Genomic DNA, 19,780 nt, shown 5'->3' with positions numbered 1-19,780 from the left:
AAAAAATACATTGTAAATAATTACATACTTTTTCTTAAAAACAATTATTTTTTTTTTACTAATTGATTTGTCTCATTATTCTGTACATAAAAGTATTACTGTAAGATTATCGAAAACTAAATATTTTACGAGATATTTTATTTTTTATATCAAAATATGTCAGATTAAAATATAAAATAACTCAAAAAGTACTTAATGAAAAAATACTTTATTATAGTGTTTTGGAAAGCTTTCGAAGTAAGCTACAAGAATATGCAATAAAAAGTAGGCAGTTCCGTTTAAAAAATTGAAGGTGACCTTGCTTTTTTATGGAAAAAAAATTGTTTGGTCAATTTTTATTATTGCAATTTGTTGCCGGTTAGAAACTGATAAATTTCTGTTTATGACTTTTTTATGTCAGATTATTGTAAGTGCCTTAAAAATCGTGGCGACCGTTACGAGGACCACCCTGTATACCTGCTTTCACGTGAAGCATCTATTTTCTAAATTTTTAAAGATAACATAAATTATATACGGCAGGTCAGTTCTAACACGGAAGGAGAAACCAGTCTAAAGTAGCGATCCACGGTGATGACATTGGAATTAGGTATTCGACGATAAAAATCCGAAATACAACAGCGGTCGCGAACAATATGTGCTTACGTTATCTGTGAAACTAGCATTACGTTAATTCCGCTACTTGATAATATAAGGGGGCCGCCGCGCCGCCTTATCAGCATCTGTATAGGCACACACAATACGTAATAACTCGCGCGTATCGCGGCCGTCTTTTCGCCGTCACAGCAAGCCGCTAATTAACGAATACGCGCGACGCGTAATCGTCTGAGTTAATTAAAGCGAATCATGGGAATCAACCGGGCTTGTTTTCCGCAGAACGCGAAACGCAGGAAGGAACGTATTCGTTAAGAAACATTCCTCTAACGTTTCCTTAACGAAAGGGAGCATGCACGCTTACTTTGCGATTTACCGCGAGCGTGCGAATTTTTTGCGATAAATCAGTACGCGCGCGCGTGTTACAGCGTACTTTCTCGAATCGGACAAATCTCGTTAGTTGACTCCGTGAAGAAGTTCGAGACTCAAAAGAGAGAGAGAGAGAGAGAGAGAGAGAGAGAGAAAGAAAGCAAGAATGGCAACGGAAAAGGAGAGAACGAGAGAGCTAGGGGCCGGTTCACCTTGGGATGCTGAAACCCCATCTGCATGCGAGTATCACAGATGAAAAAGACAGAAAGAGAGTGAGCGAGAGAGAAAGAGAAAGGAGAGGAGGGGAAAGCAAGGCGCGGGAACAAGAAGAAAAGGAAAGCAAAGCTAGGGGAACGACATTCCAGCTGGAGCCGGAATGAGCGGCGTCAACCTCTCGAAAATCGAAGCCAGCACATTTCGTACATTGTAATAACAATAATAGGATGCGCGATTAACTTTCTTCCACGATGTTTATTTCTTCACGTTTTCTCGGCATATATCTGTCTTACTTCTTATAATACACAGAACGTATATATACAATAGAAATATATAGAATTTTATATATTAAAAATTTATATTATAAATTTAATTTCTGAGAAATATATTTTTAGAAATTTTTCTTCAATAAAAGAAATGTTAAAAGCAAATGAATTTTTAATCGCTTAGAGATAATCAGAAGCAAGAGTGTGTTTATTCGGTGCGTTGAAAAAAATTCGTTTCGCTTAAATAAATGGAGGCACAGGGAACTATTAATTATGTGGGAGATAAGGGCGAGGGTGAATCCAGCGTGAAATGTGCTCTGCGAAATCAAGGTCGGTTAGTTGCAGCAAAATGCAGTGTTCAAGGCTCACATGGATTCAACCTCGTTTCGCCTTTCGGATTAATATTAACATATCGTGCAACTCAAGAGCGCAAGAATATATATCTTTGCGTAAAATCTGTGCAAAATACATCGTTCGTAAGGGAATAAAATGTTCTTTCGGGACTCGATCGTTCCCGATTAACGTTGGTAAAACGATTGATTTTCTCCGATGAATAGCGCGCTATATTGAAAGTATCGAGCGACGCCGAGTATAACGACAATGACAGAGGCATCGTGCACAGGGTATTGCACGCGTTATAGGTGTGCGCGAAGGGAAATAGAATTACTGGCCGGCGGCCAAATCGAATATGGATTTTTAATTGTTAGCGCGAGTTATACCGTTGTTTCGAAACTGCAAATTCGCGGACACGACGGCCGTGCTATCCTCTACGATTAAATAAATCATCACGATGGACGGGAGATACGTCTACACGCACAAGATATTCTGTATGTAATAACCGATCGCACGCAGGCCGCGAAACATGCGTCATGAGCGCGCAATGACGAACCGTAAGTAAAGTCAGCCAATCGGAATACGCGCAGCGCCAAATCAATAACCGGCCGATCCGTGATTAATGGCAGCGACGAGGATTATTATTCGGCCGAATTATCTGTTTGGCCGCGGATTAATTTTGTTTGTTTTATCGCGCGCGCGCACGCCAAAAAGTTTATCGTCCGACGATTCTCCCCGCTCGATAATTATCGAAATGACCATCATTCATTGTGCAGGCCAGATTTTAACCCCCGCTACGTATTCGATGGTATCTTCTCGGGATTTTTCGACGCGGAGGATTATGCCAGCTGCTCTGTACAAAGGCGAGGAGCTGTCCACACACGGGTGGACAAAAAAAAAAAAGGGAGGATTGGGGCCACGGTTGAAAGGCGAGTCGAGAAATCCCGCGGATTTTCGGGCCGGCCCGCCTTCTCTCTCCGTTCTTGTCGGTATTCAGGATCTACGCGTGTCCCACGGGAAATCGTCCTGAGCGGTGTGTTCGCTCCGAAAACAGGTTTTCGAAGATCAGCGCGGAGCGCTACGGGAGGAAAACGTCCCTCTACCAATTTGACCGTGACAAATCGTATTCGGAGGCTGACTGACTCTTAGAGAGAGGCACGATCGATCACTATGCGTGATATCCGAGAAAGTAGGACAGTACATTAACGCGAATCAAACGAGTCGTCTATAGTTGCATATCTCATAATCGCGTCGTATATTTAGCGTTGGATGTGACCGTGTGAGTCTATGCCTATGATTCGTATCTCGAGCTAAATTTTCAGAATATAAATATGAAATTTAAGACTTTTGATCCATCATCGCAGATCTAAATACTTAAGGAGTAGGCTTTGTTTATACATTTAGGATTACGATACAACTTTCATATAACGGCGGAGGAATTTATGCGAGTCATCCCAAAAATTAACGTCAATTTTCGCAAGAAATTTGGATTCGTTTGAAAAAAGCCGACAAAAACAATGATTTGCGCAATAAAAATCACGCGTTATACGCGTTATGCCATCGGCGTCGAACAAAGAGGTAAAGACCCCCTTCGTACGGTCCTGATACTGAGCGGCGCGCGCGAGAGCAGATTATATTAAATGGCTGGTAAAACGGTCTGCTTAACATAGCGTTTATCTGCTCCTCTCGGTTTAGTACTTTTTCACTGCCTCGTCAGCCATCGCCCATAAACTCAACTACGACTATCTCGCGTCTCGCTTTTTTCCGCAACGCGAAAGAGAGAGAGCTCTCGGTACATTTTTCCGCGCACGCGTGCATTGCACGCAGCCCGGCTGGTGAAACTCGTAAAAGATACAGGACCATTAAAACGATTCATCGTCTCGAGTGCTCATCATGCTTTGACGCCCTTTTTGTTTACGATAAACCCGAACCGAGCTGTCTCTCCCGTTCTCTACTCTCGCCTCTCTTCTTTTTTCTATATTAAACGATGCTTCGAATTTTTCTCCAATGCGATACCTCTCGTCATTGACTTTTTTAATATATAAAATACAGAAGTAAAAGTTTCCCACAGAGCGATAAAATCTGCAGAATATATTAAAATCTTATTCTAAAGTTCTAAATATATTTCAATCGCTTTAAAATATTATCATATATACTATTATTTCTGTTCGATTGCAAAAGTTTTCTCATAAAGTATTCAATGCTCAATATAATGTTAAAATAAAGAAAATGTGTGTTAAGAATATTTCTTGGTGTTATAAATAAAGATAAATATATGTAATTAGTAATGCGGTGATAAAAAAAAAACAGATTTCTTTGTAAAATATTATAAAAAATTTTACAATTTCTTGATAAAATATCTTAGCGAGATATTTTCTTTTGCTGTTTGCGTCAGCACTATATTGTGAGACACCAGTGAGAGGTCAATGGCCCTCTTAAGTTTCAGGCAAAGCACAATTTAAAAATCCGATATAACCGAGCTAGTAACAAAGAATATAACGATAGAGAGAAAATAATAATAGTAATAAAAAAATGCACAGAGTTTCCAAAAATATTTTTAATAAAATTACGAAAGCATCCAATAGAGCGATCTCGCTTCTCCTCGACCACGAAAAGGGCATCGTCTCCTCTCGTCGTGAATGCGCCCAACGCCCTTTTGGAATATTACCGAAATAGCATAACGTCACACAAACGTGGAATGTCGTTGCTGACATCACTGGTGCCTGTGCTTCGGCAACGACACCCTCGTGACTATTCGTGCGTGTATACATCTACGCGCGAACCTATGTATGTGTACGCATACTCGCCGGAAAACTGATGCAAAAGGGGATAGCTTAGCATGTGTGAGGGGCGTGGTGGTGTAGTTCTTCCACCCCCACCAAATACTTTTGACGTAAACCGGCAACCCCCCACCGATCTTTCTCAAAACTCCCCGTGTCTGCTCCCCGCTCCAACTCTCTCCCTCTTTTTCTTTCTCTCTCTCTCTCTCTCTCCTTTTTCTTCCTCGATCACATCCCCCGAAAATAATTGCGCGTTTCGCGGTCTCTTGATCCGCGCGTAAAAGTAATCCAAACATCGCATAAAAATTATGTTTACGAGTTTCGAATAGGGGCCGCAGGGGTCGCGCGACGACGAGGGTGGCCAAAGGGATCGTGAACGTGGGGGTTGCAGATAGGGATCTCTTCCGATTCCTCGATTTCGGTCTACCGCGCTTATGAGCCGCGACAACGACTCGAAATGTCGGCGATATTACACGATGAAGCAGTTGGGTACGCTATTCAGAGATTGAATTCGAAGCACACCGTCCCGATGTGCTCGATCGATGCTATAAGTATAACTCGATATGCAGAGTTTATTTATCGTTCGTTTCTCTCTGCACGATGATTAAATATAGAAATTCTTTTTTTCCGCGCATGCACGTAACGCATCGACGACTGAATTTTTCGAGATTATACCGGTTCTCCCAGTCCCCCTCCCTCTTCCACCCCAATCGAATCCGAGTTAAAAACGCAATTTAAAAATCAATTCCAAACACGCAACCGGGCGTCGAAAGTCAGCGCTTTAAATAAGACCGATGATTTATGACACACAATAACTCGCGTTTACACGGAGAAGAAGGGAGAGAGGAGCGGGGAATAAAACTCCCACTCGCGAGAAGCAAATATAATCAATGACGTTGCATAAATAATAATATATCCTCGCAACGTTCGATTTCCGTGTCGCGTGAAAATACATGGATACATATGTATGAATGCACGATGTTGCCGCGATATGACGCGAGAGAAATCGTTGGATTATCTACGGTTAATCTCTATGGAAAAGTGCAAATACCGGTTTATTTCACCGAAATTGACTAATTTAAAAATTCCATTAAACTGTTAGCGCGGCATGTAATAAGCGAGTCATTCGTGCGTAAAGTTTCATGATCCAGGTAGTATAAAAGGACAAACGGCAATGCCGGAAAAAAATCACTCACCGGTCTTCTCCTTGATCTCGCAGAGGACGGAAAACAAAGCAGGCTTCATTCTATGACAGTTGAGAGTGTGTTTCCTGCAAGCAAGATACGAGCAAACTATAGTACAGTAAAGATAATTAAAATCGCAAAAAATTGTTTCGAGGAATGTTGCAAAAGGAAAACAAAAAAATATTCAAAGAAAAGATCGATCTTAGTTCTGTATAACAAAAGAAAGAGATAAATCTAAATGCGCCATTCCGTATGCAAATTACATGAGATTATACGCATTTAATGACACCTTGATTATATCAAAATGAGTCGGCTCGGTATTAATAAAAGCATTAACTTAATTCAGGGTCGTACACTTAATTCAGGACTGTATTTAAATGGCCAACGTTTAACGCGCGCCATGAAATTACAAGAACTCTCCCCATCATTCTACATGGAGTGCATGTATATTCTCGTGGAAGGCACATCTCACATTCTTTGTAGCGACATCAAACACACGAATACACGGTTAGATACTTGAATATATAACACACGCGAGGCACAGCCAGGTGAATATGTAGATTAAATGCCTATAGTGGCCACAGACGCGATATGGCCAAAAATATATAGAAGGAACGCGAGCAACGCGTTCCTATTTTGTGCCTTCGACAGTTGTTTATTTGCAAACGTAGCGTCGACTCTCTTCGCCAATTGTATCTAGATTAAATACAGAAGAAGTTTGCATATTCAGTTGTCGAATCATATCATCGATAGATATAGTCAATGATTGCCGAGATATGTATAATGTATACCGTGAGATAAATTAGGCTGATTACAACGAGCTATAATTTGCCAAGCATAATTGCACATAGATAACATGTGTGTTGTTCATCGTCATTAATTATCTTTCATTTCATACAATTAAACTGCAAAGATTGCGTGCTTCGGATTTCTTAAATAAATATGGAGATGCATTTTTTGTGCGTGACGCTGCAAGAACCGATGATGTATTTATACACGGATACTTTGTACGTAATCTATCCGATAAAATGCGCTCCCATGAATCGTCGAGATTCAAAATAAAAGCATCGTACACGCATCGTATTTTATATCGCGCAAGCATCATCTTGATTTTATGAGAATTTACACGCGGTAACGAATCAACCTCATAAATCGAAAAGTATCATTAAATCTTTAATTGCACGATTAACGAGTCGTGAGGATAATTTCTACTCCGATATATTATTAACGCGTATGTCGAGCATTTTATATAAAAGTATTAAATATTGAACTCTTTCATTAATACAGAGCATTGTAAATATTAGATATATTGCGATATATTAAATATATTAAATAAATAATATAATATTAAATATTAAAAATATTAAAATATTAAAAGAAAAATATTAATTATTAAATAATCATCATGTATTTGAAATGAAAATTACAAAGGTGTCGAAGTGAATCGAAGGGAGATATCTCGAGAAGAGCAAGATTCAACGAAATTAAAAGACCGCATCCCGCGCGCGAGCACGTTAAAAAAATGGCGGAAAAGGGATACACATACCTCGCTTGCGCCTCGTCCAAACTCTGATCGGTGATGTTCATGATCTGTTGCAGGATCTCGCCGATGTCCTGTTTCCTGGCCTCGACCGTCTGATCGGGGCCTTGGGTCGCGGTGCCGTCGACCGGACCCATGCTGCCATAACCGGCCGTGTTCTGGGCCGCCTGGCCCTGGTTTCCACCCATCAGACCCACACCTGAACCTCCGTGTTGTAGCATATTGCCAGTCTCATCCATCAACCGGACTCCGCTTCCTTAGCTCTCGGTGGTGGATCAGTCGTCGACCACCGTGTTCGCGTGTCTCACGTTCTTATGTATGTGTTTTGTATTTGTGTGTGTCTGATAGTGTGTTTACTTATATTTGCTCCGTCGCGAAAACGACCGACGGAGCACACCACGCACGCACGTACCACACTTACGCGTTATACTCGTATACCAAGCCCCGATCAGTGTTGCAAAGGGACGCGTTTCGAATAAGAAACTTATACAGGGATGAGCGCGACGAACGATACGACGATGCGCCGGATGCGATGATGCACGTGCTCACCCTCTCTTTCTCTTCGGAAACGTTGTGCTTCGGAGACTTGCACACTTGCAAAAATATACTCTCTTTATCTCTGTCGTTACAAATACCTCGTGACTTTATGCACTGCTGCTTCCCGCAGCGATCCCCGAAACGCGAACGTGTTGGAGGTTATGCTGACGCCGTGGTCTTTGTCCTTCTGCGCGTATCGTTCGGCAGTTTTAACTCCGCACGCTCCGTTTTGTTCCTTTCTCTCACTCTGACGCTCTCTCTCTCTCTCTCTCTCTCTCTCTAACGTCTCTCCCTCTTGCGCCGCACGCTTCCAAACCTCCGATCTTCTATCTTCGTCCGTTCCGCACTCTCTCGCGCGCACACCTCTAATTATTTCAGTTTCTAAAATCTGGTATACACAATATAGGGTCAAGAGAAAATGGTGCCTTTGGCGGCGATTTAAACTTTGACGGATTGTCGAGTTTTACGTATACGCGGTTGTGTCGAGACGGTCGGTGTCGCGCCCGGGTCCGCACTCCTTCCTCGTCACTATATATATATATATATATATATATATGTATATATATAATATCTCCTCTCTTTCTCTTATCTTTCTTCCTCGTCGGTGTGTGACTCTATTCGTTACGGCCAAGGAAGATCGGCGTCGTTTTCCGAGTCATCCGCGTCACGGACGTCGCACACGAAGTTTTCCGCTTTTACAAGGCAATCACACGACGGTGACGGTGACGGTGACGATGACGACGACAACGACGACGACGACGACGACGTCGCGCGCGAACCGACCGTTTCCGTCGCTCTTCTCACTGTTCTCGGTCGCTCGAGCGACTGCTACGCGGCTCGCTCGCGGGCATACGTGAGCGTATGTGTACCTTGGCAATACTGTGCGTGCGTGCGCCAATCGGCGGCCATAGTAGCCGCCGCGGCCAATCAGAGCGTCCCATGCATCGGCCGCCGCGTCTCACCCTCTTCGTCGCTCTCCCATCCGTTGTCCGCGTGCGCATCCACCTTCTTATTTACAACGGCGTGACCTCGACGTTCGTCACCGCGATCTCATAACCTAACCTTTCCGCGCGTTCTTGTACAAGGGACACTTCATCTCTCACCTCACACCTCGAGAACGACAATCTCGCTTGCTTCTCGGAGATGCGAATGAGTAGTGTCCCGACGTGGCGCGAGTTTTGCCCTCCAGACGAACGATGCAAACTTCACACAACTCCGCCCACTCTCCCTCGCTCAATCGTCCTCTTGTTTCTTTTTTTTTTGCCGCGCAAATATTTCGAGCCGATCGAACGCGGTTTCGGCGTCGAGCCGTATCTGATCGAGACGATTATCGGGATAGAAAATCGCGGATCGCGATGACGCGCGTCGCGGATCGCGAAGACGCGTCGTTCGGACGAGAGGGATTCGCGCGTCTGTGTCTGTGTGCGAGTCGTAAATTACTACGGACTTTGTGCGCAGGCTCGAGCGCAAGATGGCTGCCGTGCAATCAGCGGCTATATTCGCGAAGCGGGAAACGTACTAAATTAAACGCGCGGCTTGATTCTATTTTTGTGCTTCGTTTTTTCAATTCGCAGACGTATAATAGCCGCACGAATTATTTATATTATAATAATGTAGTATGTGAAAACAGGGTTGAATATATATGAAAATATCCATGAATTTTACATTTTGATTTAACTAGACTTGGTCACTAAGAAGAGCTTAATTTTTTTTATTAAATCAAATATTAATTAATCAGATGTTTCAAATTATCCGAGCTTATGGATTATCATGTGATTATTAAACTAATTATAGTAAGAATACCTATAGAAACAAGATGCCTTGATATTTTTAATCAATTTCATCTTCTGTCTTCAGATATAGGAGCAATTCATTCCGTATTCAGCCAAATACTAAAGTAGGCCATGCATAATAAAAATATAGGAAATTCCAAGCACACAATCCCTTATATCGATCGATACTTTAGGGATTTTCACTACATCAGTCGATTGACCAATCATATTCTCAGAACCACAGTCATGATGCGTGAATATCTAGAGTGCGTTCCGTTTCACGCATTGAGCGCATAGATCTATAGTTCACGTAACATATATTATAGATTTCCAGGCGATCTATGCGCTCAATGCGTGAAACGGAACGCGCTCCTAGATACGACGCTACAAAGATTTCTAATAGTTTAATTAGCCAATCAGAATAAAGGGACAAAAGCGTCTTCGCTCTGATCAAACGCTTCGAAATTTTCGTGACATCAAACGCAGTATATCTTAAAATATGTATATTCGATGTTTTTGTAGTATATTTTTTTATGCAGGAAAGAGTCTAAAGGAATTTTCACGTAGGTGATCACACGCATGCATTCGTGATCTACGCACTAATAGTCTAATGAGATAGAAAAGAATTTAGTAATATCAAAGTAATATACCATTAAATAAAGAGATTTCGACACGTGATACTTACGTTTAGGAAGACAGCTCATAAAGAATCGCTATTCAGCTGATGTCGAGTGAAACACATTATTGTATTTACAAGCGATTTTTTATAATATTAGGTGAGAAAAATTGTAATTATTAATGCGACAAAAAAAGCAAAGATTATTTTATATTATTATATTCGAAAAAAGAAATAAATATTTTTATATTAATTTTATCTCTCTCTCTCTCTTTATATGTACAGGTGAAAATATCATACATATATGATATAACTTCAAATGAAGATCCAGCTAGAAGATTTGGAACTTAGTTAAAGTTTAACTTTTTGCATGAAGATATATATATTTATATACAGAACATTTTATATTTTGACCTATTGTGTTGTATGACAATACTCTTCAATACAACAAATATGCAATCAAAAGCTGACGATAGAAAAACAATGGACAACAATTTTTCAAATACTATGATGGATTATGAGAAATATTATAAAAGAAGTGTTAACGGCTATTATACTCTACATTTTTCAAACAAGAAGAAACTCAGTGTTAATGAAATAAAGGAAATATTTTCAGCTTATGGAAGAGTTGTAGCTGTAAATATTACTGAGAAAGAGGATGGATTTAGATTTGTAAACTATGAAACATTAGACGAAACAATATGCTGTATAAGAGGTTTAGCAAACAACAATATCGTACAGTTATTACCAGAAAAGAGTAAAGTGAATGATCTAAATAACAGATTGGATAAAAAAAATTCATGTAAATGGCAGACAGCAAGAACTGAAAACTCATTTCAGAGAACATCTGGTACTGATAAACAATTAAATCTGAACTCTGCTCAGAATGGAAAATTCTCAGAAATTGAAAGTTTAACTCATAATATAAAAACTTCTAATGGGCATAGTCGATTTGACAATGTTGATAATTTTTCAGATACTGGTTCTAAAAGTTCAACACATAGCTTTAAATCTAATGTAAATGCGATTAAATATGATAAATCAGATGCACTGGAATCCAATTCGCTTTCTTCAAGAAAACAAAATTTTGTCAATAATTCAAATAAAATAGATTATGAAAAATATTATAAAATAGTAAAAGATGGAAATTATGTTATACATTTTGCAAACAAAAAGGAACTCGGTTTAGAAGAGATCAGAAAATTATTTTCATCTTATGGAAATGTTATATCTGTAAATGCCAGTGGAAATAAGATTAATGGACTTGTATTTGTAAAGTATGAAACATTGCAGGAAACAATAACATGTTTGGAAGGCTTACAAAATAACCATGTGATATGTATATTACCACAAAAAGATAAAATCGGCGATACAATGAAAAAAACAGATCAAAGAAATTCATATCATTGGCAACCTACCGAAACGCAAGATTCATTTCAAGAGACTAGCAAACAACTTAATTCAAATTCCAATTATGATAAAACATTCTCAGAAGTTCAGGAAAAGTTAATACATAATACAACTTTTGATCAGGATAGATTTGACAATACTAACAACAATACTAACGATATTGATTCTCGAAGTTCAAACTATGGCTATAAATCTGTAACTGCAATTACAGATTCAGATTCTCTGATATCTAATGAGCAACGTTCACTATCAAGACAAAAAAGTTCCATTAACTGTGAAGTATCTGATTATGATCAAGAACAGCAACAGAAGAATAAATTTCATTCTTTTACAAAGCAAGATACCAATACTTATATGAATAAGGATATATCTGATAAAATACCAGCATTAATCTCTGACACAGATATAAAGCAAAAGGAATTTGATGCAATGTCCAATAGCTCTTCACAATCTGGAAATAAGAATGCCTTATCTAATGTCATGATTATACCAATGCAGGAAATAATTGTTGCTAATATTCATGCAAATTATGACGTGCATTATATTTTACATTTGTTTAAGAAATATAACCCAATTTCGGCTACGCTTGTAGAGACAATTTTAGAAACTAATATACGATATTGTCGTGTTTATTTTAAAACAATACAAGATGCAGTAACTATTGAAGAAGAATTTGATAATTTTGATTTATTTGGAAAAAATCTTATTGTTCTTCGAATTTCGCAGTTGATAGAGGAAGCTACAAATAGTTGTAAATAGTATTCTTCTTTAATTATCACATCACGTTAAACATATAACATCATATTAAATTTGTTATCTGATAAGGTTTTTTTCATTAAAAAATATTAATTATGTTTTTCTATACATTTGTTAATTTTTTAGTTTATAGAAACATACTTTTTTCATTTTTATTGTCTAATGAAAAAGGCATGAAGGGGATATGTTTGTTTATAAAGAAACAACTGTAATAAAAACATATAAAAAGCAATAATAAAATTTGATTTCTATTTATACGTAAAGAATGTGTTTTAATAATGATGAGAGAGAGAGAGAGAGAGATAGAAAATGTTTAAATATAATTTTTTAATATATCTCGCAAATATTTTATAACATTTTGATGTAATTTGACGTTAAAATTGCGAGCAACGTAAAAAAATGTTGATGTATTTAAGAAAGAAATATGTTTATACATATTTTTATTTTGTATTGAATTGTTATTTGAATTGTTTTGTAACCGTTATATATTTATTGATGTGCGCGCGCGTGTATATGCGTATGCTACTGCTCATAACCTATATCCTATATCCTTTCCAAACACACGTGAGTTGTGAAGAAGATGCAATTAAAAATGTCGAAAAAATTCAATAAAAAAGCAGTGTATCAAATGCTTTTAACAGAAGACAAGTTTATTTCGGATATATTCTCTATAATGCCTTTATCGACGTGTGAATTAGGTGAGAACATTTTAAAAACAATATAAAAAAATCTAGAGGTTATATATTTTCATGTTATAATAAAGTCGATATTTTATTTTTTAATATAGTAAAGCAGAATCAACCATTCATAGGAGAAAAAGAATCGAGGGAAAAAGGTTGTTATATATATACCAATGAGAGAAATCTTATATCTTTATATATATTTTAATGAATAGAATATATAAATAATAAATAAAATCTTTTTTTATTTGAGTAATTAATAATTAGTACTTTTATCTAGATTGATAAAAAAATTTGTAACTTATTTGTTTAATAACCAAAAAAAAATTTTTTCTCTCTGAGCTATATTACTAATCATATTTTCTGTTGCAGTCAAGACTTTTATTTTACCAGGCAAGAAAACTGAAAGAGCACACACGTGTTTTGAGTTACACGAAAAACTGGAAAAATTGAAGGGTGTGAAAAAGTTAGATTATAAACAAAAACTTCTTAAAAAAAATTTGAAGAACAGAATTAAAAAAAGTACAAAAAAGGAACAACGTTTGCTACAACAAAAACTTGCTAGGATAGAACAAAATGCAGCTGGTGATAGTAAAATAAAGATTGACAATGAAGAGGTACCAAAAGTTCCGAAACCAAAACCAGTTTTTAATTCAGAAGGTAAAATGGTGTTTAGTAAGTTTGATTTCTCTGAGATTGGAGTAAAGAAAAAATTACCTAAAAATCAGAATGATCCTAAAAAGATGTTACAACAATTACAACAAAAGAAAGAAAAATTGAAGCAACTAGAAAATTTAGGTGATAAAGAAAAAGTTGAGGATATTAAAGAGAAAGATGCATGGAAATCTGCATTGGCAAAAGCGAGTGGTGAAAAAGTATGTATTTATTTTGACTTCATTTTATAAAAAATTACCCTAATATCATGAAAAATGTAGAATTTAAAAAATATAGAATTAATTTCATGTTTCTATATTTTTATTATTATAAATTTATTGTATTCTTATATTTTGCATCAGCTGATTTATTTAAGTAGAGTACATATTAATTTGTTATCACATTATAAATTCTTTATACAGAAATCTTCCATGTTCTTAATGCAATTATATATTTAATAGGTTAAAGATAATCCAGAGTTACTCAAACGTACAATAAAGCGAAAGGAACAAAAAAAGAAACATAGTACAAATAAATGGAATTCCAGAGTAGAGAATGTACAAAAATCTATACAAGAAAGGCAAGAGAAACGACAAGAGAATATTATGAAGAGGAAAAAAGAAAAGAAATTAAACAAATTGAAAAAAGCAACAAAGAAAGGACGTATTATATCTGGATTTTAATAAATAAAGATAAGGTTAAATAATCTAATCTCTTATGTTATTATGATATTCGTTAATGAGAAAATGGATCCTTAAAAAGTTTAATGACACATGTATACAATACCAATCTGTATAATACAGTTACGAATAATATTTTATTAATATAATTCTGCTTTTGTTTGTATATTAACAAATCTATATTTACATTAACACATTTGTATCGTAGACCAGCTACTTCCTACAACTATCACATACATTCTGGATTATATAATTATTTCGTGTAAAAAGCTCTACTCGCAAATGTCGCGAGCAAATAGTAGTATAAAATTTCATGCGATGTCTTGTTACACATGCTCACAAGGATATGATGCTCTCGAAGAATGTTTTCTCATAAAGTTTATTTTATTTATTTTTCTTGACTTAAAAGAGTATGTTTCCTGTTATTTAGCGCAATTGTTGCCGCGGTATGATACAATAGTTTTGAATAAATTGGCCAATCTTGTTTCTGAATACTTTAATAAGGTATTCAGTCAAAGAGACTGGCTGGTTAGTAAATGATTGGCAGATCTAGAACGAGAGCTTCAATATAGCTGCCATCTTCCACCTCCTGCTAGGTATCTCCCAAGGCCGCAGAGACCGCATTAGCATGCGTCAAAGCTGTCCATAATGGACTGTGATCCATAGGTAACGGCACCGCCAAGGATTTCGATGGTCGTGGAGACCTGCAGAAACAAAAAATGATATACAATCTACATGCAAAGTTATATTAACTTTATGGAGTTATATTAACATATTAGGGAACATTAGAAAGAATAGAAACTTTATGTGTGTGTGTATTTTGATACTCTTATATGTGTAAGAAACGTTCAGCCATTATTTTATATTCTCATAAAAAAATATTTGTATAAATATTTTAAATAAGAATTTATTTTTTCTCTTATATCTTGTTTACTCTATTTTATTGTTTTTTATATTATTTATTTTTTTCTTTATTTTATTTCTTATTTTATTTTTTATTTTATTTACTTATTTTATATACTGACAAAATATTTTATAGTGCTTGTGTCAATTAATAGTAAGTATCGAAAATATCAATATCTATTCAAAATTTGTCTATATACAGAATTTGATAAGTATGATAATAAATATTTATAATCGAAGCAATACTAAAAATAAACATGTATCAATATTAGTTATTAATGAGCAAAGAAAATCTGTGCAGAATTTTGCTTTGTTATAATTGAAAATTGCGCCATTATGGAATTATGCAGGTTTGACAATATTTTCAGATAAATCTATGTATCTTTTGCTTACATTTATTCAAACATTTAATGTACGAAATGAAATAGGCGTATATCGCCTATGTGTTGGAAAGAGAGAGAGAGAGAGAGAGAAAGCGGAGACAAATTTAGTATAAAAAGTGCCAGCAAAGGGATATCAAAACTGCGTTCATCTTGACGTTATATGTGATGAAAGCGTTTGATAAACCAGTCGGAGTAAAGATTTATTTATCCTGATCAGTTAATCAAACGTTTTTATCACTTACATCGTCAAGATAAATGCAGCCCTAATGGCATGATCTTTGTTGCAATCGTCAGCCAATCAGAGCGCTTCCCGCGCGCGGTGTATGTGCTATTGCTATATATTTGAAAAAGTTCAGTCTTCGTGGGGGGCATCGAAGAAGAAGACGTATTTTCGCGTTCTGCATAACTCGTCGTAACTTGTCGCGGTCTTTTATGCGCGCGTGCCCTTTCGATCCTATATTCGAGTTTCTTCTGGTTTCTTCCTCCTCTTCTTAAAAGAATTTTGAGGTATATATTACTATTTGCATATATTACTACCTGTATATATTTTATTACCTGTTGGCCGATTATGAGCAAACTCGTCCGCCGCCATTATCACTTACTCAAATGTAGCGTAACGGTCTTTTGTCCGATTTGTGCGTAATTCTAAAGCATATTTATCATTGTTACCTTGACGGTGTCAAGGCCGGATGCTAATCTGGACTACTCAATTCCAGGGCGGTGCTCTGCTCGGGATCCGAACGTTCCTCGACGACGGTGTCCAGCTCTAGGGATGGAAAGCTTCGGGAACCTCGATCGCTTCTCAAAGATACGGTACGTGCCGGACGATCTACACCAGCTACTAGAGGACATGTCGACGATACGTGAGTTGCATTGCACAATAACAATATTAAAATATATAACTATATAGTTATTAACTATACTTTACATATTAAATATATAATTATACTATAGTCAGTATACTTCATATAAAAATGAAACAATATAGTTATATTTATTTATTTTTAAAGGAAATATTTCTGAAGCTAGAAGAGAGAACGGAAGAAGTGGGCTTAACAATAAATGAAGACTTTATTTATATTCTTTCATTCTATCTTTTAATTTCAGAAATATTTTTTTTGGCTTATTTTATTCCTTATTAAATATAATATATATAAAATATTCTTCTAAAGTGAGATTTATGAAAATATATCTGTGAAAATATATATATAGATATATATCATTTAAAAAAATATTTTATATATACATGATTTTCATTTTTTTTAAATTAAAAAATTTGAGATATTAAAAATTTTGTCATACATTTGTGATTTACGTTACATTTGTGTTACATATAGCGATTTTTCCGTAAGTAACTTACGCGTTTTATTTGATTGGTCAGTAGCACTTATTTAATTTTGCACGAGTAATTCGTTTTCCATTGATACAGCAGAATATCTGTTCCGCATGCGCGCGTGTTCTAGTTTCACTTTTTAAACTTGGTTGTATACTCTACTCACCTAGACGATGAACTGGGCTGAAACGAACGAGGCTCAATGCGCCATGATCCAAATCACAATTTCTTCGCCGAGCTCGTTCCCTAGCGAGTTTCGCTCTTCTCCGTAGGCAGCAAATTACCATTAATGCTAGCAATGGAAACCCCAAAATGCAGGAGACGATGGGTATTATTATGCTTTCCGGCGTCACTGAAAGATGCAAACACATTTTAATCATGTACAATAATTTTCTGAACTAGAGTTTGCTTTAGATAATAAAAATAAAAATAAAATTATATAATGAAATATAAAAAGAAATTGATCTATTTTAACTAACTGTTTTAATCTATATATAAAATCATGCTTATGCAACTATAAATAAATTCAATTATCAACTGCAAAATGATTCAAATTTAGATCATAAAAATAAAATTAAGATTTATTTATATTGTTCAATAGCATATAGTTTGCTATGATAAACTTGTGAAAATTAGTTGATTGTTAAAGACAATATTTTTTTTGCAGAAACGGGAAATTCAACAGAATATTATCGATATTTCAAACTTTTGATTTTATTAAAATATAATGAAACATTAAACTGCTTTGCATAAATTGTTTAAAATTTCAATTATATTGCTTGAGTTTATGCTTTTAACTGAACTTTGTTTTCAGAATTCTGCTGCAAGCCTTGTTATTGGCATAGCATAGAATACCCATGCGTTTTGCCTCCATTCTGTATTCGCTATATTAGATCCGTATATTGAATTGCCTTTATGCTTGCTATTATTTTATCCATGCTGTTAAACGGCGTAAGTGAACCAGTTGAGACTTGGTTTTCTGTTTCCCATTTAAGAAAAATCTTAATTTGTTAATTATGTGCGCTAATTTTGATTAATTTAAAAAATAGGATATATATATAATAGTGTAATATTTTGTGAAATTTAAATGTTTTATATTTCGCATGTTTGTCGCGTCTCTGAAAATTAAGGATTTGTTTTTAGCGTGTACGCGCAATTTTCCGTAGTTGTTGCTACGCAGCTGCAAATTAGAAGTATTGTGGGGATTTGAATGATACCCCGATTGCGCGAAAACTCTAAAGTTTCTAAAGTTTTAACGTCAACTAATTAATCCAGTGGAAAGCTTTGAAAGTATTTCGCTTCGCCGAAATACTTTATTCTTTAAACAGGCTTCCTAGGTTAATTAAGTGTTAATTAAGAATCTCTTGAAATACAATTACGAAAAAGTCGATATTCCAGATTACTTAAAGGGAATAGAATTCCATTATTTCAGATATTCGTATATGAATTTACACTCGTCATCGTCAGTAGCAATCAGGTAAGTCTTTAATCGGCGAATAAACCGATAATGGTATTGTTTTATTGTATTATATACATTGTTATCTTGTTAGCGTATTCGTATTCCTCGTAATTCACGTTATGTAACAGGCAACTGCCTGACACTAATTATATTATCAACCTATTGTCTCTTTCTCTCTCTCTCTCTCTCTCTCTTTCTTTCTTTCTTCGCTTCTTCAAACTCGGTTCTTCCACACTGAGAAAAAAAAGTTGTTAACTTGACTAAATGCGTTCAACTGATTATCATTTTTTTAATTGAAATATTTAAGTACTTAAGTCAAATACGTCATGTTAGATTTAATATGTCATATTTAATTTAAATACTTAAATATTTCAATTAAAGAAACATATTTAATTTAAATACTTAAATATTTCAATTAAAGAAATAATAATTAGTTGAACGCATTTAGTCAAGTTAACAACTTTTTTTTCTCAGTGCAGCTACTCGTTTATAATTCTCCACCGCCGCGAGCACGATCTAATACTTCATACAAGCGTCTAATTAAACATCATCTCGCGTAGTTAATATACGGCGTCTTCAAAATGAGATGCGATTCATGATAATAATGCCAACATGATGTAAGCGGCTTACACACACACACACACACACACACACGCACGCGCACGCACACACACGCACGCGCACGCACGCACACACACACACACACACACACATATCGCTCTTACATTTCATGCTGGCATTATTATATTACTAATTTTACTTCGCTCCAAGAAATATGTATATATATATATATTTCTTACAGCGAAGTAAAATTTAGTTTCGGCTGAATTAGAAACGCGATGTTTGCGTTCTTACCCGTTGGATATACCAAAATTGTAGGCCTTTTAGAATGCGGAATCGTTGGCATGGTGGGTCGACCAGCTCTCACCCCCGTTGACATTTTCCTTTGTTCTGCAACTGAATGGAAATACATCTTTGATCTGGCTTTTTCGATTTCGATATATATTTTCGTTTCTATCCGGTATAATATAATGTCTTGATAAATACAGTCGTACACACAAAATGTGAGAAAAATAAATAGAATAAAATATAAAATAAAATACACAATAAGATACAAAATTAATTGAAAATTTGATACAACGAAAGAGCGTAATTTTTTTGTCCTCATATTCGAGAATTATTGCGCATAGTTAACAGAATTACGACATACACTCAGGATAATTTTTTCGCGCAACAATTGATCAAAATATGTCATTTTCATCTCTGATAAATATTACTCGCTATATCATAGAGGGAGGGGGAGATTGAATAGCGAACA

General features: G+C 35.9%; 4 protein-coding genes across 13 annotated transcripts in view; 2 read left to right on the top strand and 2 right to left on the bottom strand.

The window, feature by feature from the left end:
• The window catches only part of LOC115244219 (homeobox protein extradenticle), a 59,552-nt gene extending 50,299 nt beyond the window's left edge, over nt 1–9,253 (bottom strand). For 6 of the 9 annotated variants that reach the window (XM_029821683.1, XM_029821681.1, XM_029821678.1 and 3 more), the window contains exons 1-2: nt 7,286–9,253; nt 5,752–5,825 (exon numbers count right to left, since the gene is read on the bottom strand). In XM_029821683.1, the coding sequence (XP_029677543.1) occupies nt 5,752–5,825; nt 7,286–7,518 (307 nt within the window). In that variant the 5' untranslated portion in view covers nt 7,519–9,253. The remainder of the gene's footprint in view (nt 1–5,751; nt 5,826–7,285) is intronic. The other 3 variants (XM_029821677.1, XM_029821679.1, XM_029821685.1) reach the window with 2 other exon arrangements.
• Nucleotides 9,254–10,068: 815 nt separating this feature from the next.
• On the top strand, nt 10,069–12,629 carry LOC115244127 (probable serine/threonine-protein kinase clkA). The gene is made up of 2 exons (XM_029821526.1): nt 10,069–10,364; nt 10,490–12,629. Exon 2 carries the CDS (start codon nt 10,631–10,633, stop codon nt 12,371–12,373), a length of 1,743 nt encoding a protein of 580 aa, XP_029677386.1. The 5' UTR covers nt 10,069–10,364; nt 10,490–10,630; the 3' UTR covers nt 12,374–12,629.
• A 251-nt stretch (nt 12,630–12,880) lies between these two features.
• Nucleotides 12,881–14,533, top strand: LOC115244128 (surfeit locus protein 6 homolog). Its single transcript, XM_029821527.1, has 4 exons — nt 12,881–13,068; nt 13,158–13,205; nt 13,423–13,925; nt 14,166–14,533. Exons 1-4 carry the CDS (start codon nt 12,951–12,953, stop codon nt 14,385–14,387), a joined length of 891 nt encoding a protein of 296 aa, XP_029677387.1. The 5' UTR covers nt 12,881–12,950; the 3' UTR covers nt 14,388–14,533.
• LOC115244129 overlaps nt 14,506–19,780 on the bottom strand; it is a 28,340-nt gene continuing 23,065 nt past the window's right edge. The window contains exons 2-5 of one of the 2 annotated variants that reach the window (XM_029821529.1): nt 19,318–19,419; nt 17,170–17,355; nt 16,340–16,508; nt 14,506–15,088 (exon numbers count right to left, since the gene is read on the bottom strand). In XM_029821529.1, the coding sequence (XP_029677389.1) occupies nt 16,363–16,508; nt 17,170–17,355; nt 19,318–19,402 (417 nt within the window). In that variant the 5' untranslated portion in view covers nt 19,403–19,419 and the 3' untranslated portion in view covers nt 14,506–15,088; nt 16,340–16,362. Of the gene's footprint in view, nt 15,089–16,339; nt 16,512–17,169; nt 17,356–19,317; nt 19,420–19,780 lie in introns of both variants that reach the window. The other variant, XM_029821528.1, reaches the window with a different exon arrangement.

This window comes from Formica exsecta, unplaced genomic scaffold (genome assembly GCF_003651465.1).
Source record: "Formica exsecta isolate Colony F162 unplaced genomic scaffold, ASM365146v1 scaffold80, whole genome shotgun sequence".
NCBI classification, from domain to species: domain Eukaryota; kingdom Metazoa; phylum Arthropoda; class Insecta; order Hymenoptera; family Formicidae; genus Formica; species Formica exsecta.
Note: the sequence above shows the minus strand (reverse complement) of the source record. Positions and strands in the feature narration are given on the sequence as shown.

Excerpts from the sequence above, each read along its gene's own strand:
- LOC115244128 (XM_029821527.1), top strand. The coding sequence starts at position 12,951 with ATGCAATTAAAAATGTCGAAAAAATTCAATAAAAAAGCAGTGTATCAA. Across the intron at positions 13,206-13,422 it reads AAAAGAATCGAGGGAAAAAG|TCAAGACTTTTATTTTACCA; the intron begins GTTGTTATATAT and ends TTTCTGTTGCAG. Across the intron at positions 13,926-14,165 it reads CAAAAGCGAGTGGTGAAAAA|GTTAAAGATAATCCAGAGTT; the intron begins GTATGTATTTAT and ends TATATTTAATAG.
- LOC115244127 (XM_029821526.1), top strand. The coding sequence starts at position 10,631 with ATGACAATACTCTTCAATACAACAAATATGCAATCAAAAGCTGACGAT.